The 27,044-nt window shown below is 45.6% G+C and overlaps 1 protein-coding gene across 1 annotated transcript in view; it reads left to right on the forward strand.

Moving 5' to 3' along the window:
* LOC138295990 (formin-2-like) overlaps nucleotides 1-27,044 on the forward strand; it is a 686,093-nt gene that overhangs the window by 379,145 nt on the left and 279,904 nt on the right. Inside the window, exon 10 of the mRNA XM_069234685.1 lies at nucleotides 7,610-7,739. Within this exon, the coding sequence (XP_069090786.1) occupies nucleotides 7,610-7,739 (130 nt within the window). The remainder of the gene's footprint in view (nucleotides 1-7,609; nucleotides 7,740-27,044) is intronic.

Raw genomic sequence — 27,044 nt, forward strand, 5'->3', positions numbered from 1 at the left:
TTAATCATATTTTAGTACATTTCGTGAACACTGGTGGCCATTCTTCGAGGTCACATTTTCAAACGCACACATTTTTTCTACGTTATTAATTTTTCTACATAAATCATTATTCAAAATATGTAAACAGTCATTAATAATTTCTAATTAAGACATCTGCTTCAGCACTCCCCAACAATAAATCAACATAATACTGTACTAGTGGTTTACTTGCTTCCTGACCTAATCTACAATCTTCAAGTATAGCAGCATACGTTTGCTTCACTACCTTCTTGCTTATTAACCTCTTCTGTGCCTTGGACGAGATCATCTCGTCCAAGGCTACAGTTCCCCTGTGCGCGCCCCCCGTGCACCCCCCTCCCCCCCGCAAGTCGGGGATGGAAGGGGAACACCTTCCCCTTCCACCCCGACCCCTCCCCCCCCGTGACGTCAGCGCGCATTTCTCTTTCAATCACTGGGGAGGCCCGGAGGGGCTTCAAAGGGAAGGAAAAGTATTTCCTTCCCTTTGAAGTCTCTCTGAGGGTTTCAAAAGCCGGATTGCTTGCAATCCGGCTTTTGAAACCCCACTAGACACCAGGGATTTTTTTTTTTTTTATTGTTATTGACAAAAGGGAGCGACCCCTAGGGCAAGGGTCGCTCCCAGGGGGGGCATATTTTCGGGAAGGCCTTTTCTGCCCCCCCTGGGGGCAGATCGGCCTATTATTAGGCCGATCTGCCCCCAGGGGGGGCAGAAACCTCTAGGCACCAGGGACCCTTTTTTTTTTTTTTTTTCATGTTTTTTTTTTTTGGTGGGGAGCGACCCCTTAGGCAAGGGTCGCTCCCCTTGGGGGAAAATTATATTTTGGCCATTTCTGCCCCACTTGGGGGCAGATTGGCCTATTTTGATGAGGCCAATCTGCCCCCAAGGGGGCTAGAAACCACTAGACACCAGGGAGTTTTTTCTTTGCGTGAATTTCACGCAAAGGGAGCGACCCCTTAGGCAAGGGTCGCTCCCTGGGGGGGAGGGCAATTTATTTTAGGCCATTTCTGCCCCCCCTGGGGGCCGATTGGCCGATTTTAGGTCAATCTGCCCCCAAGGGGGCAGAAACCACTAGGCACCGGGAATTTGTTTTTTGGCGCCAATGTCACGCAGGAGGAGCGACCCCGTAGGCAAGGGTCGCTCCGGGCGGGGGGGAAATTTATTTTAGATTAGCCTATTATTAGGCCGAACTGCCCCCAGGGGGGGGGGGGGCAGAACCCTCTAGGCACCAGGGCAATTTTTTTTTTTTTTTTTTTTTTTGTTTGTTTGTTTTTTAGAGATGGGAAGTGACCCATCAGGCAAAGGTCGCTCCCCTGGGGGGCAAATTGTATTTAGACCATTTCTGCCCCCCTTGGGGCAGATTGGCCGATTTTAGGTCAATCTGCCCCCAAGGGGGCAGAAACCACTAGGCACCGGGGATTTGTTTTTTGGCGCCAATGTCACGCAGGGGGAGCGACCCCGTAGGCAAGGGTCGCTCCGGGCGGGGGGGAAATTTATTTTAGGCCATTTCTGCCCCCCCTGGGGGCAGATCGGCCTATTATTAGGCCGAACTGCCCCCGGGGGGGGGCAGAACCATTAGGGCACCAGGGCAAATTTTTTTGTTGTGTTTTTTTTTGTTTGTTTGTTTTTTTCGAGATGGGGAGCGACCCATCAGACAAGGGTCGCTCCCCTGGGGGGCAAATTGTATTTAGGCCATTTCTGCCCCCCTTGGGGGCAGATTGGCCGATTTTAGGTCAATCTGCCCCCAAGGGGGCAGAAACCACTAGGCACCTGCGATTTGTTTTTTGGCGCCAATGTCACGCAGGGGGAGCGACCCCGTAGGCAAGGGTCGCTCCGGGCGGGGGGGGAAATTTATTTTAGGCCATTTCTGCCCCCCCTGGGGGCAGATCGGCCTATTAGGCCGAACTGCCCCCGGGGGGGGGCAGAACCATTAGGGCACCAGGGCAAATTTTTTTGTTGTGTTTTTTTTTGTTTGTTTGTTTTTTTCGAGATGGGGAGCGACCCATCAGACAAGGGTCGCTCCCCTGGGGGGCAAATTGTATTTAGGCCATTTCTGCCCCCCTTGGGGGCAGATTGACCTAAAATCGGCCAATCTGCCCCCAAGGGGGCAGAAACCACTAGGCACCTGCGATTTGTTTTTTGGCGCCAATGTCACGCAGGGGGAGCGACCCCGTAGGCAAGGGCCGCCCCCGGGGTGGGGGGGGCTGGGGGGACAAATTTATTTTAGGCCATTTCTGCCCCCCCTGGGGGCAGATCGGCCGATTATTAGGCCGAACTGCCCCCAGGGGGGGGGCAGAACCCTTAGGGCACCAGGGCAAATGTTTTTGTTGTGTGTTTTTTTTTTTTTTTTTTTTTTTTCGAGATGGGGAGCGACCCATCAGACAAGGGTCGCTCCCCTGGGGGGGCAAATTGTATTTAGGCCATTTCTGCCCCCCTTGGGGGCAGATTGGCCGATTTTAGGTCAATCTGCCCCCAAGGGGGCAGAAACCACTAGGCACCTGCGATTTGTTTTTTGGCGCCAATGTCACGCAGGGGGAGCGACCCCGTAGGCAAGGGCCACCCCCGGGGTGGGGGGGTGCTGGGGGGACAAATTTATTTTAGGCCTTTTCTGCCCCCCCCCGGGGGCAGATCGGCCTAATATTAGGCCGAACTGCCCCCCCGGGGGGGCAGAACCCTCTAGGCACCAGGGCAAATTTTTTTGTTGTGGTTTTTTTTTTTTTTTTTTTTTTTTTTCGAGATGGGGAGCGACCCATCAGGCAAGGGTCGCTCCCCTGGGGGGCAAATTGTATTTAGGCCATTTCTGCCTCACTGGGGGCAGATTGGCCGATTTTAGGTCAATCTGCCCCCAAGGGGGCAGAAACCACTAGGCACCGGGGATTTTTTTTTGGCGCCAATGTCACGCAGGGGGAGCGACCCCGTAGGCAAGGAAGGAAGGAAATTTGTGGCTCCTCTCAGATTCCAGAACTTTCTGCCACAGAAATGTGAGGAACATGTGTTTTTTTAGCCAAATTTTGAGGTTTGCAAAGGATTCTGGGTAACAGAACCTGGCCCGAGCCCCGCAAGTCACCCCATCTTGGATTCCCCTAGGTCTCTAGTTTTCAGAAATGCACAGGTTTGGTAGGTTTCCCTAGGTGCCGGCTGAGCTAGAGGCCAAAATCTACAGGTAGGCACTTCGCAAAAAACACCTCTGTTTTCTTTAAAAAAAATGGGATGTGTCCACGTTGTGTTTTGGGGTGTTTCCTGTCGCGGGCGCTAGGCCTACAAACACAAGTGAGGTATCATTTTTATCGGGAGACTTGGGGGAACATAGATTAGCAAAACAAGTGTTATGGCCCCTTGTCTTTCTCTACATTTTTTCCTTCCAAATATAGGAGAGTGTGTAAAAAAAGACATCTATTTGAGAAATGCCCTGTAATTCACATGCTAGTTTGGTCACCCCGGAATTCAGATATGTGCAAATAACCACTGCTCCTCAACACCTTATCTTGTGCCCTTTTTGGAAATACAAAGGTTTTCTTGATAGCAATTTTTTACTCTTTATATTTCAGCAAAAGAATTGCTGTATACCCGGTATAGAATGAAAACGCACGTCAGGGTGCAGCTCATTTATTGGCTCTGGGTTCCTTGGGTTCTTGATGAACCTACAAGCCCTATATATACCCGCAACCAGAGGAGTCCAGCAGACGTAACGGTATATTGCTTTCGATAATCTGACATTGCAGGGAAAAGTTACAGAGTAAAACGTAGAGAAACATTTATATTTTTTTCACCTCAATTTCAATATTTATTTTTTCAGTTATTTTCTGTAGGAAACCCTTGTAGGATCTACACAAATGACCCCTTGCTGAATTCAGAATTTTGTCTACTTTTCAGAAATGTTTAGGTTTCTGGGATCCAGCATTGGTTTCATGCCCATTTCTGTCACTGACTGGAAGAAGGCTGAAAGCACAAAAAATTGCAAAAATGGGGTATGTCCCAGTAAAATGCCACAATTGTGTTGAAAAATTGGGTTTTCTGATTCAAGTCTGCCTGTTCCTGAAAGCTGGGAAGCTGCTGAGTTTAGCACCGCAAATCCTTTGTTGATGCCATTTTCAGGGGAAAAACCACAAGCCTTCTTCTGCAGCCAGTTTTTCCAATTTATTTGAAAAAAACTAAATTTTCACTGTATTTTGGCCAATTTCTTGGCCTCCTTCAAGGGAACCCACAAAGTCTGGGTACCTCTAGAATCCCTAGGATGTTGGAAAAAAAGGACGCAAATTTGTCTTGGTTAGCTTATGTGGACAAAAAGTTATGAGGGCCTAAGCGCGAACTGCCCCAAATAGGCAAAAAAAGGCCTGGCACAGGAGGGGGAAAAGGCCTGGCAGCGAAGGGGTTAATGTACCCTTTTCTGGGTCACTACAAAGCTCTAGGACCCCCTAAAAACTGGAATGTTATTAATATGCATTAGATGGGGATGCAGAAGGTTTCTTAGGAATTTGTTTTCTGCTAATTGAAGTGCATTTGCTGCTTCAAAGCCCCACAAACCAGCCTTGCACGTAGCAAGAGAGATGCACTTGATCTTGTATAAAATAAGCAGTTCATTAATAGGTTTATAACCCAGTTTCTGTGCAAAATTGAAAATCGCCTCTATGGAGCTGATAAATTGTTGAACTTTAATTTTATTTAGATGACCCAAAGCGAGTGATGAATAGAAGGGAATGTCTGTGTATGTCTGAACTTGGCCCACTGCAATGTCCTTCTGTTTTACAGGGAGGCGTTTCTTTGTATACCTTAAGCATCAAATCATGGTAAAGGACTTAATTTGATTCGTATTAAAGTCCAGGTTGTTCATAAAGGAGATAAACAGGTTAAGAATACCCTGCAGACCATTTGCAGTTCTGACCAGCAGAATTGAATCATTGGCAAGTACTTCCCACATATTTCTACGTGGTCCACCAACCCATTGATATAAGTGTTTAAAAAAAAAAAGGGGGGGGGGGCAATACATCCTTGACGAACCCCTCAATCTGATTTAATCAGCTCTGTGCATTCCTCATTCACACCAAAACATACCCTTGCCGGATCATCTTTGTAAACCCCTCAAGAAGCATAACAATGGCTCTTCCACCCTCAACTCAGACTTGATCGACCAGAGTTTTGAGTGATTGACTGTCAAAAGTGCTAGTCAGATCCATAAATGACGAATGTATTGTGGTACCTTTAGCTTTAGTATGTTTTGTGGTGCTAAGGTATAAATTAAGTGATGTTTCTATTGTGTCCAAGCCATATCTGATAACATTGAATTTTGTTCTGCCCAGGTTTCCAGTCTTACCAAAAGAGTTTTCCCCAAGCACTTGATTGAGGAGTCTAGCAAGGATATTGGCCGATAACAGCAAGGATCATTCCTATTACCGTTTTTAAAGATTGACACAGTCATGGCCCCCAATGCCCTTGCTTGGAGAGGATAATGATGGCTCAAAGTAAATTAGCTCGAATTGGGCACCGTAGATGAATGAGGAGTCTAAGTAAAATCCATCAATGCTACAATGGCGAAACAAGGTGGAGAAAATCTTTGAAGAGGGCTAAAATAGCAAAAATGATACCGAAGAGAGCTAAAATTACGATGGAGATAAAAAGGCATAAAGTAGTAGCAAAAGAAACATGAAGAGTGCAATGCTGGATAAATAAGGAGGGACACCCTGGACTCATGAAAGTAAGGTGTTAAGAGAAGAGGAAAGATGGAAACTGTAGCGAGGGAGAGTAAATGGGAAAGAGGAGGAGATAAAAAAACAAAGGTCTAAAAATATCTCTGAAGAGTAGGAAATAAGAGTGACTCTAGAGACATGAAAAATAAAGATGTGTATACATGGGCAAAGATGTCCACTTGTGAGAATTGTGTGCAATATTGAAACCTTTTTTAGATTGTTAGAATGTTTAGATACATTGCAATGGCAATGATAACCTAAAAATAAACGGTATTGCATGAACACAAACACTTGATTTAGTGTGTTAGTGTCTCTCTCTCAGGATCTTACACATGATGTGAAAATGTCACACCTAGGTACACTGAAAGTATGGGAATGTCACAAGTGAACCGACACCTTGAGGACTAAGGGTGCATTTTCTTCAATTAAATTACAATATTTAATGTGGAGCAGTTCTGCAGAGAGGCACTAACTGGAAGGTTTAAGGAAGGCATGAACTCTGTTATATAGGGTTCTGATCATAATTTTAATATTTTTAAAGCAGAAGACCTCATCTTGTGTTAATTCCATCAGAGACGGTAAGTAGATTGGAATACATAAAAGGCAAATTGTATAGCACAGAGATTTAGTACTGAGATATCCGACTCTCCACTTATAGGTGCACAGAACTTTGCAAGCTAATTAATCACTGGTGTTTCACTTTACATAAAATTAAATAACATTAAAGGGGGCGGACACAAATTTAAAAATATTGGAATGACACCTGGGGCCGTATTACAGATACTGTGCAGTTTTCCTGTTTCCGCAACAGTGCACCTTTAAGCAGATGCGCCCAGTGCAAACAGCGAAACCGTGCCCTATTGTGTTGAATGCGCTGCCCACAGAAGAGCCACAAACGTGTACTTCCTTCAGGGCAGCACATTCAAGAGAAATACAGAGCAGCTTTTTCAAATCTGCTGCACATGTCTTTATGCAGGGGCAACCCAACTGCACTTTTCAGAGGGATTAGAGATCCCCTTTTAGTTGGTTGTAGTGACTTTATCCCCCCCCCCCCTTACATCCCGCCAGAGGGCTGTCTTTCAATGTACCTCCTAAAAGCATGTTTTCCTCTGCACTCGCATTTGTAATGTGGTGCCAGCGCAGAGGCAATGAGATTACCTAATTTGCATGGGCCTACACCCCCATGCCAATGAGGGACCGCACTACATGTGCACCAGCAATATCTGTATTACAGAAGGGGCCGCACAAACGTCTGTGGGCCCTTCTGTAATACCAAAGTGCCCCAGGGGCGCAGCAATTGGGCGCAAATGCTTGTCGCACCACAGGGCACTTTCTATAATTCAGCCCTGATCTTGTTTTTAGTTTTGTCCTTGCATTTCAGACTTTAAAATTAACTGCTTTAGCTGCTTCGTGGTTCTCTTTTTCAAGGCTGAAATGTAAACGCTATCACAATCTTGCAGACGAGTGTTATTTTAATGTATTATTATCCCTGCTACTAAAAGTGCCCCTAAAAAAACTTCAGGATGAAGAGTCGGACATAGTATGAATTTAACTTGTCTGTGGTTGATCAGCTTGACCGTTATTGCATGTAACCTCTAAGGTGCTGATGCATTCAAAGCCGGAGCACTGTTGGCAATGTTAGCTGATGCAAAAGGCTTCCAAAAAAAGTGTACAAATGTAAACTTTTTACATGACAATTTCTAGACTATGATGTGTTGCATTAAAGAGCTTGACTAATGCTAGTAAACATTTGATTTTTTGTAATCACAATGTATCACATTTCATCTGCTATTTAACATTGGAATGGTTATGTTCTAGAAACCTAAAAGATGTTTATAATTGCGACCATTCTTTTCTATCACATGGAGTAAGGATTCTTCTGAAATTAAATACCTTTTTCCCATACCAGGTTCCTGTATGAACTATCATGCATCCCTAACTTTTACGAACGGACTTTCTGCATTCTTTTTCGAGACACATTTTCTGACACACTTCCTTCAATCCATCGCAAAATTGAATTGTTAAGAAGCGTGTGTGAGGTAAGTCCTTTTGACTCTTATGTGCTTGAGAAGTGGAGTAAATTTTGTAACATGGGCCCGTATTGAAGAAATGAAGCATCTTAATTTTTGAAGAATTGTGAATTGTAACATACATTTTCGGATTTCCTTCTGTTGCAACACACTACTATTTAAATACTAATCACCGCTTAAACCCAGTTTGAAAAAGTCAAAGACTTTAAGTTTCATCAAACAATTTGTAATGAGAAAAGGGTAAAATATTTGCATAGTGTGAGAATAATGCTTTTCCAATAGGGGATTCAACTTCAACCTAGGTGGCTTTGCATATGTTTTATAGACTTAACTGGTTGTAACTGCCATAGCATACACTGAGTGGCATACGCACGCACACAGTGGGCTTAAAGTCAGTTAACTATCAATGTGCACTGATTTCTTGATGCTCAGTGCGGCATATCTTTTACAGAGTTAGACTTTTGGGAGCCCAATGATACAATGTCTTTTATTTTGCTGAACTAGCTAAAAAGCACTCCATCCTTATGATTCCTCAGTTGGCATTTAAAGGGGGGGGGGTGGGTGTGTGTGTGGGTGTGTGTGGGTGTGTGTGTGTGTGTGTGTGTATATATATATATATATATATAACTACCTACTGGCGGTCACCAGTAGGTAGTTATAGTTAGGACCTAGTTTCCACAACAAAAGTGCTTTCTGTTTAGCCAATAACTTTGGAGCTGTTTGAAGAAACCTCACAATTTTCAAAACTAGTTTGCCACTTTCCTCAGCTGCAGGCTTGAAAGTTTAAGGGTGATTCGTCAAGGGAGGCCAGAGAAAAAGAGGGGGTGTTCCAGAATGCTTCTTCTCCATGCAGTTTCCCATAGGGATTTCAGACACGACCCAAACCGCTAGATGGAATTACGCCAAATTTGCCAGAAAGGTAGCTCTTGGTTCAGAAAGTGCCCTTTTTGTTTTTTGGTGTAAATCCATTCAATAGTTTTGCAGAGATCTGATTGTCTGCCAACACTTCAACCAGGAAGTGTTGACAGCCGTTCTTGGACTCAGATTCAGCCTGATACCCTGAACCCCAGCCTTGCTGCTGGGGTCCCGCCAGGGCAAAAAGCATTTTTTTTTCATTTCCGCAAAAATCCGCAGCGAATTCACAAATTGGGGGAACAAATTTAAAATAAATGAGCGCTGTCTCCCGCACTTGTTTATAATATAGCTGCTGGGTGGGCCAGGGCCCGGGGGCATGTGAGCATATAAAGAGATGGCACATGGAGCCCCCAACTTAGGGCTCTTTTGAGCTCCAGGGAACACCACCTCCTGGGGCTTTATTGCAGTGGTGGGGGGGGGGGGTGCGTGAACCCCCCTTTCCTCTTGGGCACGTATGAACCCTGCTGACCATCACCTGCCCAGGGACTTATATTAACAATGAAGGGGGGGCTGCACAAACCCCCCTCTTAGGGCTTTCATTTGCCCCAAGGACCACGACCTCCCTGGGGCTAATTTAAATGTCTGGGCATGGGGCTGTGCAGACCACCCTCTTGGGGCATTACCTCTCCGGGGCTAAATTAAATGTGTGGGCTGGAGGGCCACTCACTCTCCTGGGCCCCGTGGGGGCACCACTACCCTAGGACCGGCCCATGTAAATTAAAGGAGGAGAGCTACGCCCCCCCTCCTCCTGGAGCCATTAATGGCCCTAGGGACCACCGCCCCCCCCCAGGGCCGGCTCCTGCTATCTCCCAAGGTGTCCATCCTCGGGAGATAGACGTTTACTTTCGGTTGGTAGGAGCTGTAAAACTGCTCCTGCTTGCTGATAGAGGACTTTTCATCATTGCTCCTGCATTTCTTGGAGCTCCCTATGTGCGGGAGCAGTGTGGGCTCCTTCAGGAGGCAGGGAGCAGGCTGAGCCCCCCCCCCCCCCAACTCAGTCCCCATAATTGCACACCACAGTCCCTGAGTGGGCCTGGGATGGGGTTCCCAGGGCTGAAATTGGCACGAAGGGGAGGACCATGCAGACCCCCTCCCAGTTATCAATATGTTACTGGTTCTGGGGGAGGTGGTGGTCCCTGGGTCCAGGGAGGTGGGGGGGTCCACTCAGCCCCTTCAATAAATGTTAATTTAGCCCTGAGGCGGTGATGGTCCCCATGGCATTTTCAAGGCCCAGGAGTGGAGTTGGCGTGGCCCTCTCTGTGTTAGTACTAAATACCTGGGGAGGTGGTGGTCCCTGGGGCTCATAAGAGCCTAAGGGGGGGGGGGATCTACACGGCCCCCTCCAAGATTAAAAAAAAAACAAAAAAAAACAGGGACATGGTCACTGGGGGCCCGGTGCACCCTTTATGTTTTTGTAATATTTCCGCATGTCTCCGGGACCCGGCCTACCTGGGGGCTACCATGAAGAAGTTTGTTTGCCCTGATGGGGTCCCTTGTGAGCCCCAGCACTAAGGTAAGAGGGTCAGGGTATTTCTACCCTGCACCCTTTTTTTTTTCTTTGCGAAGGCTGTGCGTGGCACAGGTTTGGCTGCTTAATGGGCTTTTGACCACAGGACAGGCCCAGTAGCCAACCCCTGCTGTGCACAGCCAAAGGCTGTATGTGGTGCAGGCATGGTTGCTTCTATGGGATAGGCCAGAGGGCCTGGCCTGTGGGCAGGCCCTGCATCTACACCCTGCGCCCAACCCCTGCCGTGCACAGCCAAAGGTCGTGCATGGCACTGGATTGGGTGTTTGGTACAGGCCAGGCCCTGCGGCCAACCCCGTTGTGCACGATCAAAGGCCTTGCAGGGCGTGCAGGTGGGTGCTCATACTGGGTAGGCCACAGGGCATGGCCTGTACGAAGGCCTGGCAGCCAAGCCCTGCCAGTGGTTGGATTAACATAAAGTAATTAAAGTACTTATAATAGAAAAAGAAAACCAAGAAATTCACTGTTAAAAAACTAAGGTTACAGGGATGTCATAGTAAGGAAATGGAATTAACAGAAGCATAGAATTTACTTAAAAAACAGATCACAGGGACGGTATAGTTGGGTTCACATTTTACCTCCCTGAAACCATAGAAATTCAGCAGATTATTTCCCCAGCGAATACATCACTGATAACTTCTATGCGAACATTGATATTATCACTGTAACATTTGCAGTAAAATTATTGAGGAGAAAACTCTTCATGACGAGGGCGTGAGTTATAGTTGCCTTAGGGGCGAGAGTTCGTCATTTAACTGCTACATTTCTATGTTTGGTGCGAGTAAAATGTGAACCTAACAATAACATCCCTGTAACATTTGTTTTTTTAAATATATATATCTATATATATCATATATATATATATATATATATATATATATATATATATATATAGAGAGAGAGAGAGAGAGAGACTGACACTGGATAGAATTACTCCAAATTTGGCAGAAAGCTAGCTCTTTTGTGATTTGGTGTAAATCCGTTCACTAGTTTTTAAGATAGTAAGTGAAAAACAAATTTATATATCTAGGGATGCTGTTACTTCACGGATCTACAGTCCTCGAGCTGAAATCTGATTGGCTGCCAGCACTTCAACCAGGAAGTGTTGGCAGCCATTTTGGGACTTGGACTCAGTTGAGTCCAAAAAAACAAAGTGAAGTTAAGGGGACAGGGAAGGAATAAGATGCTGGCGTCCTCCTGAGACCCTGAACCACATGGGATCTGTGGATTGGGCGAGCTAGGTCCCGGGGCCATATGCAATTAGATTCTTAGAGGGGGGGGGACTGTGTGCCCCAGGGACTGCCACTTCCCTGGGGCTTTATTTTCAAAAATAGGAGGGGCTGTGCTGCCCGCCACTGTAGGCCTTTCATGGCCCTGCGGACCACCACCTCCCTGGGGTCAGGTATATATATATTAGAGTGCGGCCTTGCAAACCAAACCCTCCCTCTTTACAGGGTATTCGCCCTGGGGACCGCCACTTCTGTGGGGCAAAAAAGATGCCAAAAGGGGCCATGTAAATCCATTCAGTAGTTTTACAGTTATTGAAGGTAGGATTTATATATATCTAGGGATGCGAAGGGTCTGCAAATCCGACAGATTTCATGGTGAGATCAGGTTCGCTGCCAGCACTTCAAGTAGGAAGTACTGGCAGCCATCTTGAGACTTGGGCCTTAGTCCGAGTCCCAAAAAAAAAAAAAAGAGGTGGGCAGGTTAAGAATCCGCTTACTTCCTAGGCCTGGTGATGGGATCCCTTCCAGACCCTGCCAGGGGCTTAAAAAGTTTCCTTTAAAAAAAAAAAATTCCCTCAAATTTGCTGGAAAAGTTTTTTAAAAAGAAGCATGGTTTCCAGCACATGTTGTTAATGTGGGCCAGGTCCCCAGAAGAAATTGTGATATTTTAATTGAGGAGGTGTGCACATGAGCCCCCCCTCCCTGGACCACGTTTGGCCCTGGAACTGCCACCCCCCAGGGCATGGCCGATATTTATAAGGAGAGGGGGGCTGCTCAGCTCTCCTCCCTGGCCGATTTTGGGGGCCCAGCCTTTTGGAATATTGGAGGGAGCATAAATCCACCCCCGGGCCTATTTCGGCCCTGGGGACCGCCAGCCCTTGGGGCCCAGCTGAAACAATGAAGGGGGGATGGCACATGGCTCCCCTGGCAAGCAGAGAGGGGAGCTGCATGCCCCCCTCCTTATTCCTATTATGGTCCGGCCCTGGGAGATGGGGTCCTCGGGCCAGAAATAGGAAGAACCTATAAACTCATGATGTAAACTAACTTTAGGCCACAAACTAGTTTCTTAACATAAAAATAACTAGTGTGCTTGTGTACATATATATTACATATGTATATATTGATATATATTACTTAATGGCGTTCGCCACTAGGTAGTTATAGTTAGGACCATGTTTCCATTGAAAGTGTTTTTTGACTTGCCTATGTCTTTGGTACCGTTTGATGAATCTTCACAAACGTTTCCCATAAAAAGTGTGCTGGTGAGTCTAGTTGCATATGCAAACATTTGGGGTGATCCCATCAAGCTGGGGCCAAGAAAACAGGGGGGGTAAAAAAGAGTTGCTTTTCCCATGTTAATTCTAATTGCTCCTTTTGACCACAACTACAGCCCGAACCACTGGCTAAAAGCTAGCTTTCAGTATGCATATTATGCTTTTGCTTATTTGGTGTAAATCCGTTCAGTAGTTTTTGAGAAATATCTCTATCCACGGCCACCTTGTGATTATTTTGCAAATATTTCACAAACATTCATGAATTTTCGCAAATACACATGCAGAAGGAAGCACTGTAATGGCTCACCGCGACCTCACTAGAAATTTGCAGCCGCCTTTTTATTTCACAGGACACTGTCCCCGGGGGGGGTGAAAATCCAAATTGAAAGTGGTATAAGGGGTCAGGGTGAAGGTACCCTGACTGCAGGGGGTCTGATTATAGATGTGTTTCAGGGGCAAATTATGGGTTTAAAAATAAAATTCGTCACCATATGCAATATATGTGTAAATTTGCGAATTTTCATGAATTATTCACAAAATATTTACAAATCTGAAAAAATGTGAAAGAAAAACCACAGACTCATTCATACACTAACTCATTCACTCATACATGCACACTGAGACGCCCACTCTGAACAACTCATAAACTGACCCCCCACTCAGACACTCACGCACCCCCTCACAGATCCACTGACATAGACAGGTCCTGTGGCCAACCTGCATTGCCCACAGCTATAGGCCACGTGTGGCGCAGGGTTGAGTAGGTATAAGGGCTTGGTTGCAAGGGCTTGGCCGTCCACAGTGGGGGTTGAAATAATGTATAGTAACTAAAATTATTTTACGTTACAAAAACATAGAAATTCACTGGAAAAAACAAAGGTTACAGGGACGTTATAGTTAGGTTTCTGAATTTACTCGTACAAAACCATGGAAATTCAGCACCCCTTTTGATGGATCATTTCAAAACTTTCTATGCACATTCAAAGAAAATGGGTGAGGGGGGAAGACTGGGTGTGGTTGAAAAAACTTGCTATCTTATTACATAGTTATGATTTGTCCTGCATATTGCAAAACTTTATTCCCATTAGCATTGCTGAGGTTAAAGAAAATTGGGTCTAGATGTATTGCAATGAACACCATCACTATGAAAAGAGTATACCAAACTGTCACATGCATTCCTTGACATCATTGAGAAGTCATCAGTGATGTCATTAAAAATGTCATGACTCAGTGATGTTATATAGAAGGTTATAAGCAATGCATGGCATGAGTGCCAGTTATAGTTAGCTCATAGAAATGGAACTGGCGAACTAGAGTTTTTTGTGTTTGCAATGTTTTGATGTGGGACTTTGTTACGTAACCATAACATTACTATAATCTGCTTTTGAGTGAATATATGCATGTTTTTTAAATCCTTAAAAAAAAAAAAGTATAAATATTATTTATTTTATTTTTGAGTTCTACGCATTTGAGTCCCGAGACACACGCATGATATGGTACAAAGTGACGTGGTGTGTAAAAATTAAACCAAGAAGGAGAAATCAGATTTATATTACAAAATATGAAATTGAAAATTTAACAGCTACATAAGCCATACTAGGGATTGGTATATTTTATCATTGTATTTTGTATGCTTCATAAGGTTAAAGGGAAGGTCTGAAAACATGAAATCTTAAGTGGACTTGTTAACTCTTTCCAAATGTCCGTTTGCAGTTCATTAAAGGCATACAACAAAGCCTGTTATATGGTGCATGGTGTTTGCTGCATAAAAATTATAGTCGCTGTAAGGCTTGCCACTTATTGCCTTCCGACCCGCTGTGTCACTTCCTAGGCTTGTTTGAATTGTCTTTGGAAAATGTGTCAAAATCTCTGCTTTGTGTGTTAGCATTGACTTTTTCCACCATTAAACTATCTAGCCCAAATGCAATTTGACTAGGATCCGACAGTTGAGGTCATCACATCCCAGACTGACTCAGCCACAATTGGACTCTCTAGGGATACCAAGCCACAACTAACCCTCTTCTTCCAAGAAGAGCCAAGTGGGCATACACATCTGGACCAACGTCAACTATAGTGTCCCTACGAAACGAACCTATTTTGGGTATCTGACAAATTAGTTTGCTTGTTAAAATGTCATAGTGGCTAGATCGCCGTACTACTGCGGAGAGCTGAAATAGGCATGCAAGGACACACTGAATAGAATGCAGTAGATTACATGTGACAAAATGTTTTTCCAAATATCTTTTTCATGAATATTGCTTTTTTTCGACAGTTTATTTATTTGACAAACATTTTGTTTTTATAAATGTCGACCTCATTTGACATCTTTTTAATTAATTGCTGTACCATACCTTCTTTTAGCACTCTGTGTAATGTTTACACATACATCATACAGAGATATACAACATACAAAATGCTATTTGTGGTTATATTTTGCATGAGCATTTGTCTATTTTTTTTGCATGTGATTTTGCAAGTATGTTTTTATTTCTATGTTTACTTTTTTTTTTGGCTGGAAACCTCCCAAACGCCCTTGTTATATTAATATGTATTTAGTTTATTCTATTATTCTTGTGAAGTACCTTTGGCTTCAGTTTGTAAATGTCACCAGAACCCCTCAATGGCCAAATAAGTTCATGATAGCTACCCTTTATGTATTCTGTCTGTCTGTCTCATATATAGTGAAATGCCACAAGCGGTTGAGATAGCAAACGAGATCTTGGGATTGGGAGAGAGAGATTGAAGGAGATTGAAATTGCGATTGAGTGAAATTGAGAGAGATTGATTGAGGTAGATTGAGAATCGGAGAGATTGAGAGTCAGGGGATTGAGTTCAAGAAACTGGGCTCTTTGCAGATGCCCCCACCTTGCTCTTTGACCCCATTTAGACTACTGATGGTGTTGTAATAAGACCTCAGTGCCAGTGCTCTTCTCACACCAAGTGCAGGCAGAGTCCCTTCACTGCCCATAGTACAGGACTGCCACTACTCCAATAACCAGGTCTTAAGGCATTTCCTGAAGGTCAGGAGGTCCTACGTCTGTCGTAGGTGGGCAGGGAGGGTGTTCCAGGTCTTGGTGGCGAGGTAGGAGAAGGATCTGCTGCCGGCAGTAGTTCGATGGATGCGAGGTGGGTGGAGTTGGCGGGTGGGAGTGTGGAAGGTATCGCTCGTTGAGGTAGGCCGGGCCTGTGTTGTGAAGAGGTTTGTGAGCGTGGATGAGGAATTTGAAGGTGATCCTCTTTAGCGACAGGAAGCCAGTGAAGGTCTCTGAGGTGGGCTGAAATGTGGTCGTGGCAAGGAATGTTAAGAATGAGGTGTGTAGAGGCATTCTGTATGCGTTGTAGTTTCTTCTGGAGCTTGGCTGACCATTCTTGTTTCGGGGGGATCCATCAGAAGATCTTGCAAAGCATGCGGAGGGTGTTGAAGCAGGAAGACGAGACGGCATTGACTTGCTGGGTCATGGTGAGTGATGAGTCTAGGATGAAGCATAGGTTGCGTGCATGGGTGGCGGGTGTTGGTGCAGTTCCTAGGGTGGCTGGCCACCAGGAGTCGTCCCATCCGGACCGGTTGGAGCCGAGGATCTCTGTCTTGTCCGAGTTAAGTTTGAGGCGGCTCATCTCCATCCAGTTGGTGATGGCATGCAGTCCGTTGTGGAGGTTGGTTTTGACGGTGGCATGGTCCTTGGTGAGTGGGAGGATCAACTGGGTATCGTCGGCGTAGGAGACAATGTTGAGGTTGTGGGATCGGACGATGTTGGTGAGCGGTGCCATGTAGATGTTAAAAAGAGTTGGGCTGAGAGAAGATCCTTTGGGAACGCCTCAGATGGTTTTGGTGGCCCCTGACAGGAAGGGAGGGAGGCGGACTCTCTGAGTTCTGGCAGACAGGAAGGAAGTGATCCAGTCCAGAACTTTGTGTCGGATCCCAGCGTCGTAGAGGCGAGTGCAGATGGTGTCAAAAGCAGCCGAGAGGTCCAGGAGGATGAGGGCAGCGGTTACGCCTTTGTCGAGCATGGTCCTGATGTCGGTTGCGGCGTTGAGGGCGGTCTCTATGCTGTGGTTCCTACGATATCCTGATTGGGAGATGTCCAGTGTGGTGTTGTCATCCAGGAAGCGGGTCAGTTGGCCGTTGACTAACTTCTCGATGGCCTTCGGCGGGAAAGGGAGGAGGGAGATGGGCCGGTAATTCTTGAGGTCTTTGGGGTCCGCTTTGGGTTTCTTCAGTAGGGTGTTGACTTTGGCATGCTTCCAGCTCTCTGGGAAGGTGGCGGTCTCGAAAGAGCTATTGATGATCAAACGGAGTTGGGGGGCGATGAAGGGCTTGCTTTGTTGAAGACATGGTGGGGCCAGGGGTCGGAGGGAGATCCAGAGTGGATGATGCTCATGGTTTTGATGATGTCCTCGTCGTTGATGTGGGTCCAGGAGAGCAAGAGGTTGGTGTGGCTGGGTGCGTTGGGGTTGGTAGTGGCCGTGGTGGTGGTGGTGGGGTGTCAGGAGTTGAAGCTTTCGTGGATTTCCGTGATCTTGCGATGGAAAAAGGTGGTGAGGGAGTCGCAGAAGGCTTGCGATGGAGGGGGGTCAATGGAGCATGACCTGGGGTTGGTGAGTTCTTTGACGATGCTGAAGAGCTCTTTGCTGTTGTGGGCGTTGTTGTTGATGCGGTCTTTGTAGAAGGATCTTTTGGTGGTCCGGATGAGCTGGTGGTGCTTGCAGATGACTGTCTTGAGGGTGGCCTGGTTGCTCTCGCAATGTTGGTTCGTGGCACCACTTCTTCTCGATTTTCCGGCACTCTTGCTTGGAGTTGACAGCTTTCTGTTGCCTTGGTGTGCTGCCCGAGCCATTTGCCTCCAAGACAAGAGTCTTCCCTCCTTCTGGTTGTGATAACACTTTCTCCAGGATGGAGATGAAGAACCTGGGCTGGGAGGAGGTCACACCTCTGCCCTCGTAGGATTGCTAGTGCTTACAGTAATCAGGGAGGTGAGCCTCAAAGGTTTTTACCACCCTTGATATATAATCCCTTGCCCACTACTCAAGGATAAAGCCCTTCCCACCCTGTACCAAGCTGACCGACTGTAAAATTAGTTATTCAGGAGGCGTCCACCTTCAAGATGCTAGCCACACCTTTGAGGTGGGCTAGGAGGTCTCTACAGCTGAGAAAAGGTCCAGCCATGTTGGCAGACCTTGTGATTAGAGGGTTCTGGGTAGAAAAGTAACATACGCATACTGGATGTCGTCACCTCAGGGGTGGACTAGCCACAGGGACCAGTGGAACAGTAGCCCATTGGCCACTGTCCCTCACACCCTTAATGCCCCCTAAACTAGGATTTAAGGGGCTCCCCTGGCACCAGAACCTCAATTGTGACCTTGAATCTGTGAAGTAGCACAGAGAAGACGCCATCACAGACAACAGGACTTTGGACTCCGGCACAGCTCAGAGACGTGTGCCCATGGCAAAAACTCAGTGCCCCCAGCAAGAGGGACTTTAGTAGACACATGAAACTGAAGCAGATCCCAGACTGGTGGAACCAGTCACCTGCAACCTGCAGAAGAATCATTGTGCTGGGTCCCAAGAAGTGCAACCGGTTGGGTCCCAAAAAGTACAACCTGTTGGGTCCCTCTTGAGTGAGCCCAAAGAAAACTAGTGACCTGCTCCCCAGGAGTTGTAGTGAGGCTCACAACAAGTTTCGAGCTGCTGTAGAACTCCGGTTGACCTCCAGCCAACGAAGTACGTGTGGATTACTTTTGCCACATCCAGGGCTTGTTGGGCAGCAGCCCAGTAACTGACACGTCCCCGGATGTCACCAACTCCAGAGCAAGTCCCAATAATAGGGACCGATGTCGGCAATGACCCCACTGCTGAGATCCTGCATCCTTAAGAAGGCGCCTTCAACTAAGTGGCACGGCATCTTTGGCGCATCCCTCCAGTGATTGACAGCAGCAAGGCAACCTTTGTACGTGGAGCCACTGGGCATGGTGAGGGAGTGCCAGCTGTGGAATACAGGTCCTTGGACCCCCCAAGGCCTCTCTATTCACCAAGGGTAGAGGGTAGCTCCAAATGTGGTTTTGCCGAGTGCTGCATCTTCAATTGACAGCACTTACGGTTCATGATCTTTTCTAAGGACCGCAAAGCTGCCTCTGCACTGGGCTCCCTGGGCAAGGTATAAAGGTACTGTCTATAGAAACTTGGTCTAGAGGCCCCTCAGACCTTAACTCCAGGTGGGATCCACGTAACTCAACACACAAGTGACCAGTTGCACACTGTGCTTTCCCCCCATTGACTTCAATGGTATTTGTTTGACAACTAAAAGTGCATCTATCTTTAAACGATTAAAAAATCTGCACCTCTGACTGTATGTAAGATACAAAGTTCGTTTTGGTGTCTAAATTAGGATACAAATCTGCTTTGTTTTTTAAAAATTGGTGTTGGATATCTTTCAAGTCGTGTCAATTACTTATCATCCATGATGGTATTGTCAAATGCTTATCACATAGCCTGACTGCTCTTTGCCACTCTACCAGGACTGAGCTAAGGTTTACTGGTGTGAATCAGAGTTCCACTTCTGGGTCATGTGTTAGTATTACATGGTAAAACCCTCTCAGTCATAACACATAATACTGCCACCTTGCTATTCAGAGAGATTACGATTCAGAGATTGAGATTCGGAGATTGAGAGAGAAGGATTCGGAGACTGAGAGAGAAGGATTCGGAGACTGAGAGAGAAGGATTCGGAGACTGAGAGAGAAGGATTCGGAGACTGAGAGAGAAGGATTCGGAGACTGAGAGGGAAGGATTCGGAGACTGAGAGGGAAGGATTCGGAGACTGAGAGGGAAGGATTCGGAGACTGAGAGGGAAGGATTCGGAGACTGAGAGGGAAGGATTCGGAGACTGAGAGGGAAGGATTCGGAGACTGAGAGGGAAGGATTCGGAGACTGAGAGGGAAGGATTCGGAGACTGAGAGGGAAGGATTCGGAGACTGAGAGGGAAGGATTCGGAGACTGAGAGGGAAGGATTCGGAGACTGAGAGGGAAGGATTCGGAGACTGAGAGGGAAGGATTCGGAGACTGAGAGGGAAGGATTCGGAGACTGAGAGGGAAGGATTCGGAGACTGAGAGGGAAGGATTCGGAGACTGAGAGGGAAGGATTCGGAGACTGAGAGGGAAGGATTCGGAGACTGAGAGGGAAGGATTCGGAGACTGAGAGGGAAGGATTCGGAGACTGAGAGGGAAGGATTCGGAGACTGAGAGAGAAGGATTCGGAGACTGAGGCAGGCAGATTGAGGCAGGCAGATTGAGGCAGGCAGATTGAGGCAGGCAGATTGAGGCAGGCAGATTGAGGCAGGCAGATTGAGGCAGGCAGATTGAGGCACTGAAACAGAGAGATTGAGACACTGAAACAGAGAGATTGAGACACTGAAACTGAGAGATTGAGACACTGAAACTGAGAGATTGAGACACTGAAACTGAGAGATTGAGACACTGAAACTGAGAGATTGAGACACTGAAACTGAGAGATTGAGACACTGAAACTGAGAGATTGAGACTCTGAAACTGAGAGATTGAGACTCTGAAATTTTGTTTGAAAGACAGATTGTGGGAGAGTGAGATCGATAGAGCTCGATTGAGGCGGAGCTTTATTGAGGGAGACGGAGCGGAGCTTGATTGAGGGAGACCTCAGGATTGCGGTGTCCTGTTCCTAGGATGCTTGTGCAGCTGAGGTTATGTGTTGGTTCTGAGGAGCTGTGAAGCTGGGATACAACGTCCTGCATCATCGAGGGTTTGTTATGTGAACTCCAGCATCCAGGATTTGTCACATAGTCTAGGAGATGCTTTAGTTCCGGGGAGCTGTGAGGATGCGATGGGCAAACCTGCGTCGTTGAGGCTGCGATGAGAGATTTGTGATGCGAGGGCCCTGTGTTGGGAAAACTTTGCACAAGGACAGGTTCTGATGCAGGCTATGAGGTCCAAGCAGTTGCCTTACACTGATAGAACCCCCACAGTGACGGCGATGTGTCTCTTCTGCTCTGAATTGCGCTGTGCTGCAGAGGAGATGCATCAGTTCTGATGGGTCCATGGATGGCAGAGCATCTTCAGGCCCACTTCCAGGGGTCCAGGACCGGGGTGGCACCACTTGGCAGGATCCGACTCGGACGGCAGTGTCCAGGTACTGGATTCAAGGTTGTTAGTGCCTTTGGCCCCGGAGTCAGGAAGCCAGACAACTATTCCTTGGAGTAACTCTGGGGTCCTGGGTTCAACATATGCAGGCCCATTCCTTCTCACCCAGGCAAGCAGAAAGCAGGGCAGCAGTCCTGTAGAGTGACAGTCCTTTAAGCAGCATAGCAGTATTCCTTCCTGGTACACAGGTATACATAGGAGTGTACTGAAAATTTGATGTGTGGCCTAATGTATATATTTTTTTTAATATTTCTTTATTCACATTTTAATCATATAACATCTGCAGTAGTGTTACAGCTGCTCCACTTCACCAACAGCAACAATTAATTACAACCAACATGTAGTGAGGCATCCGGAAAATCAGAGAGGCAGTGGGTAGGAAGAAGACCATATCCATCCTCCTGGTGTCATGATTCAAAAGAATCCTGCAAGCCATCAAGGTGGAAGGGGAGCTGGAGGCCAGAGGGCAAGGTAAGCAACGTCAACACAGAGACCAGGTCCTAGCACTCTTTCATACAGGCATACATTCTGCATTCACACAGTCTGTACCCCCATTAACCAATGGTGGCCGCACTCCGCCAGGTGATATGGCTTAACTAGATGACACCTGTGATGGGGAGGGGAATTAAGTGTAATCAGGTGGTCCCCCGTAGGGTGGGTCCCTCCTCTTTCCCTCCTCTTCCCCCTCATGGCCATCTTCCACACAATCCACCATCTCATTTTCTTTCACAATCCCTCCCCGCATGTTAGTCTGTGCGGACACTCAGGAGGCGTTTCCCTCTGCCATTGCCCACTCCAGTATATCTGTCCTCCATTTGTCATATGACAGGGGCACTGCCTGTGCCAATAAATGGCAATACGGCTCCTGGCCAGCACCAAACCGTGGAAAGTGAACCTGCAACCCAATTTTTGTCCTCCTTGGGCAGCAGAAGAAGGCCAAGGAGGGAGTGTCGGATCGTCAGGGTAAGTCGGGCCTCCATTATCCAGGTCAACGAATGCACACCTCAATACGTGCATTACTGCCCATTCCCAAGTCAAAGTAATTTGGACACTACAAATAAGGTGTCAACTGGACTTCTGCACCCTCCCCTGAGGAGCTTTGGGAGATCAATAATCTGTACTTATCCAGCCAGCCGCCTCTTCTCCCAATTAGGTTCATCCATTGCGCCACCCTCCTCCAGGTCAAATTTATTTCAGGATCCCCCAGCTTAATCCTGCTGCACTTGCTAACTCAGATCAGCGAGACTAAAAGCCCATTGAGCCATCGAAACAGCATAGCCGGTAAAATATAAAGGGAGTTCTGCATTACATGCAGGCACCTAGGTAGCAGTACCATTTTGCTTAGGGCCAACACTCACTCCCCCCACCCTCCACTGCAGTACCATTTTGCAAAGGGCCACCACCTACCCCCCACTAGTGGGTGGACCTGCACGTCTTGTCTGCCAGCACCAGATGGCCACCTCTCCTCCCTCAACTTCTAACCTCTGTGCTGGCCGTGCACGGACTGTCGATAGTCAGTAATTGCACTGCAACAGGTGTCCTCAGGCATTTGAGTAGTATCCGCTCTCGGGGTGGAGAGGCCTCTACCCATACAGCACACCAGGTGCAGCTCCTCACTGGTTCCGGGTCTGCAACAGGCTAAGCCCAGCACCTCCACTCCAGAGGGAGGAGCAGGTGGGCCGGGCAGAAACGTTCTCCACAGAGGGTGATACCGCATGTTATCTTCGCCACCCCGCAAGCCAAAGCACTGAGGTGCACTGACAGGTCACCCCTGCCTTGCTCAGTGAAAAGTCAACTCGCCAGCACATTCCGGGCCTCACAGCAGCCCTGCGACGGGACCACAGCAGCAGATAGGTAGGCAAGCGCAGGTGGGCGAAGTCTGCTTGCACAAGGAGCTGAACTTCTCAAGGCCCACAGGTCCCTCGTGGTGCCACAAGGGGTAGGCTTCAGACTGCTGCTTTGTGCGACCAGTCGGCCATGTTGTCAGCTATGTTCGCCCCCTCAGGACTAATATTTATACCTGGGACTTGCTCTGAAGTGGGTGAAGTTTCTTGAGGTTTCCTGTTGAAGTCTGCAGGCATCCTGCCATCCCTGCCCTGGCTCCAGACTAACTGCAGGGGGCATGCTGCCCTTTATGTGGAAAAATGGCAAAGCCTATTCAAGTGTAAGTAGGGATGTGCCCAGCTCCGCCCTCCCATCCTAACAGTGATGGCCCATCCAGGCACACCTAAGCTCTATTGTGTGTGACTGTCTAGCAGAAATACACAAAGCCTAACTGTCAGCTACACCTAGCAAAAGGTTTATTTTGACAGGTCGAAGTGGCAGTTTTAAAACTGCACACTCAGGATGCTATGTCGGGCCTGGCACATGTTTGAAAGGCTACTTAAGTGGGTGGCACCACAAGTGCAGGCCCACTAGTAGCATTTACTTTACAGACCCTGGACATATGTGGCACCACTTTACTAGGGACATATAAGTAATTAAATGTGCCAACAGAGTGTAAGGCAATTCTACCATGTTTAGAGGAGATCGCACAAGCACTTAAGCACCAGTTAGCAGTAGTAAAGTTCACAAAATTCTAAGGCCAGCAAAAACAAATTTGACAAAAAGTGGGTAGGAAAAGTAAAAGGCAATATTTTATATAAATAAGTGTTAACATTAATGTGTTAAGTTTTGTGTACCAAATGTTTTTATAAACGGTAGAACATTTTGCCATGCAGTAGTGACAAATGGCAAGTAGCATATGTGGCCATGGTTTGTTGCTTTTAAACAGGATGGCAGTAAGGGACTCCAGTTTTTAGGTAAGAAATGTAGCGCTGCAGCAGCTGCATTTATGCAAATTGGAAGGGGACTCGTACTGCTCAAATATAATTATACAGCTCACTTGAGTAATGCCGATGTCTTCTGGGGCAAGTTGGCAGTTAAAATTAGCTGAAATATGAGTTTTTATATATTGAGAAGTATATGTCAATATATAAACTGTGTTAAAAAGAAAAACAATAAATCAAATTATGGCCACATATGAAAAATATTATGAAATATTAACTTCTCAGATTTCTAAACACAAAAAACATTATACATATATCAATAAATGCAATATATGAGATTATTTATAAGGCATCCATCTGTGCATTAACTCTTAGAAGTAGACCTATAAAAGAAAATCTGGAAAGAAAGATTTATGCAATATGTATTAAACCATATATTATAGGTTGTTAGAAGATAGTTGAGATAGTAATATCATACAAATCCACATATATAACATTTCAAATGGAGATATTCCTGACAATTCAACAGTGTTGAATTGGTGAGCAGTAAGTCCTACTTAAAATAAGTGTTAATGGGTTAAGTGTCAATTGTCTTAATAACAGCATGACTCTAAACAATAATACAAATGTCTTAAGGATAGGAGACAAAGAAGGAGAAAACATTTAAGTGTGTATATTAATAGAATATGTATTAGCTAGAAAGGGTTTCCAAATTTGGATGAAAATCCCAACATTATGTTGCAATCTGTAAATCAGCTTTTCATATGATGCCATGTTATACATTTCAATAAGCCATTCATCATGTATAGTATGTTGTGGTGTTCTCCAATGTCGTAATATACAAAGTTTTGTTACAGTGAGTGCGATAGCCATCAATTATCTTGTATGGTTTGTTAGATTTGGGAGATCAGTAACATCTTGTAATATAACTTATTTTCCTGTTAAAGGAATGGGCACATGTATAGCTCTGTGTAGAGAGGAAGCTATAGTAGAACAGTATTCCCTCAAAACTGGACATCGAATTAAAATGTGTAGGATACCACAATGCTCATGAGGACACCTCCAACAGGTAGAACAGTGTAATAAACCTGCTACCTTGAGTTTTTGTGGTGACCAGTACCAATTATGAAGAATTTTGAAAAGAGTAAATTTCATTCTTGCCTCTCTGATTCCTTTATCCATGTTCATAACATCCGTCCAGTCCTATTTGGAATACACTACATTAAGTAACCCTTGCCATTTGACGTGGAGTTGTGCTAGTAATGGTGATGTGTAGTTTATGCACAATGAGATTATAAAATCCAGAGACCGCTCCTTTCAATTTCCCCCAAGTTTTTAAGTATTGTACGACTGGGGAATCCTTAGGTATCCACCGAAATGGTCCTAGTCTACTAAGTAGAGCTTGTTTCAATTGTAAGTATTTCCCCTTTTCAGAGCTAGGGAGTTGAAATTCTATCTGAAGCATTGTAAAGGTTTTAAGCTTGCCTTCTAAAGTCAATAAATGATCCAGCATTAGAATACCTCCTCTCTTCCATGTATTCCAGGAAATTGTCTGTTTCCCTATTCTAATATCAACGTTATGCCATATGGGAGCCTTATTATGAAGCCTTAGGTTACTCTTAAAGAGTTTGTGGGCGTGTATCCATAACTTAAGCATAGACTGAATAATAGGGTTAGAAGTTTGTAAAGCAGGTGATTTATGAGTATACAACATTTGCAAACCTGAAGATGCCTGTAAAGATTGCCTTTCAATAAGAACTCATAGTGGGGAGGGGGTCATCCTGTCTTGGCCAAAGATAAACCAATTGAGATAAATGGAGGGCTGTATAGTAATGTTCAATGCATGGTAAACTATGGCCACCAGATCACCTGTGTGCAATCAGTTTGGAGATTTTGAGTCTAGGTCTCAGAGATCCCCAAATAAAGGTTTTAATACCTTTGTCAATGTCTTGCAATTTTGATATTTTAACTGTCAAAGGTAACATACCCAAAATATAAGTGAAACGAGGCACTATAATCATTTTCACTGCCTGGACTCTACCCCAAAGGACAGGTTAAGGTGGGACAATTTTTCATATTCTGACTGCTTTTTAGCAATGAATGGATCTAAGTTATCTTGAATCATACATTCTAAACCTGTGTTGATATAAATTCCCAGATACTTCAGGCAATCCGCTTGTCACTGAAAATTGTAGCCTAAGATAGCGGCTTTTGTTGTGCCCCGGGATAATGGGAGAGCTTCACTCTTATTCCAATTGACTTTGTATCCTGAAATGTTTGAGAAGCGAGAAATAGTAGACATGAGTGCCGAGAGCGAAGTAGGTAGATCCGTAAGTGTGAGTAATATGTCATCTGCATATAGAAGTAGTTTTGAGTTGCCTGTTGGTGTGAGAATGCCTGCTATTTGTGAACACTGTCTTATTGCTGCAGCCAGTGGTTCAAGTGCAAGAAGAAATAAGAGAGGCAATAAAGGGCAACCCTGGCGGGTACCTCTTTGCACAAAAAAGGTTTTTGAAAGGAAACCCCCACAATTCACTTGTGCAGATGGTGTCTCATGTAACCATTTAACCTTAGAGATAAAATCATGACCTAATCCCAACCTGTGCAATGTACGGAACATATAACTCCATTCAATGCGGTCAAAAGCCTTCCCGGCATCTAAGGATAATGCTACTCTGTCTTCTCCAGCATCCTTGGAAAACCAAAGTATGTGAGCCTAATTGCGGAGATGGCTACAAGAGTTTCTGCCTGGCATGAATCCAACTTGAGAATTTATGTATGAGTTTAGATATAACGTGTTTGAGTCTTTTGGCAAGAATGGTGGCTAATAACTTTGAATCTGTATTCAGAAGAGAAATCAGACAATAGTTACTGCCGTATAATGGATCTTTCTCAGGTTTGGGAAGGACAGTTATGATAGCTTTATTTGAGAGTGATGAGAGACTAACAGTTTTTTCTGCTTCTTTATAAACCTCATAAAGGGCATCTATTGCTTCTGGTTTTACCCAATGGTAAAATTACCCACGAAAACCATCTTCTCCCGGTGCTTTATTGTATGGGAGACTGGAGATTGCTTGTGAAATTTCATCCTTTGTTATTTTGCCCGCTAGTATGAGCCGGTCCTGTTCATTGAGACAGAGGAGTGTTATTTTATCAAAGAATTCCTGTTCTTTGAGGAGGTCATCATCCACTTCTGAACTATATAACTTGGCATAATAATCTGCAAACATATTCGCTATTGCTTGAGTCTCAGTTATTAGTTTACCCTCAGGGTTATATTTAGCTGGAATAGCTGTCATTGCTTCTCGCTGTTCTAATCGTGCCGCTAGTAAATAGCCTGCTTGTTCTCCTTGTTAGTAATTGCGAGCCTTAAGTCCATATAGCATATATTCTGCTTAGGAAGTATATAGTGTATTAAATTCCATTTTAGCTTTTT

This window comes from Pleurodeles waltl, chromosome 5, assembly GCF_031143425.1.
Source record: "Pleurodeles waltl isolate 20211129_DDA chromosome 5, aPleWal1.hap1.20221129, whole genome shotgun sequence".
NCBI classification, from domain to species: domain Eukaryota; kingdom Metazoa; phylum Chordata; class Amphibia; order Caudata; family Salamandridae; genus Pleurodeles; species Pleurodeles waltl.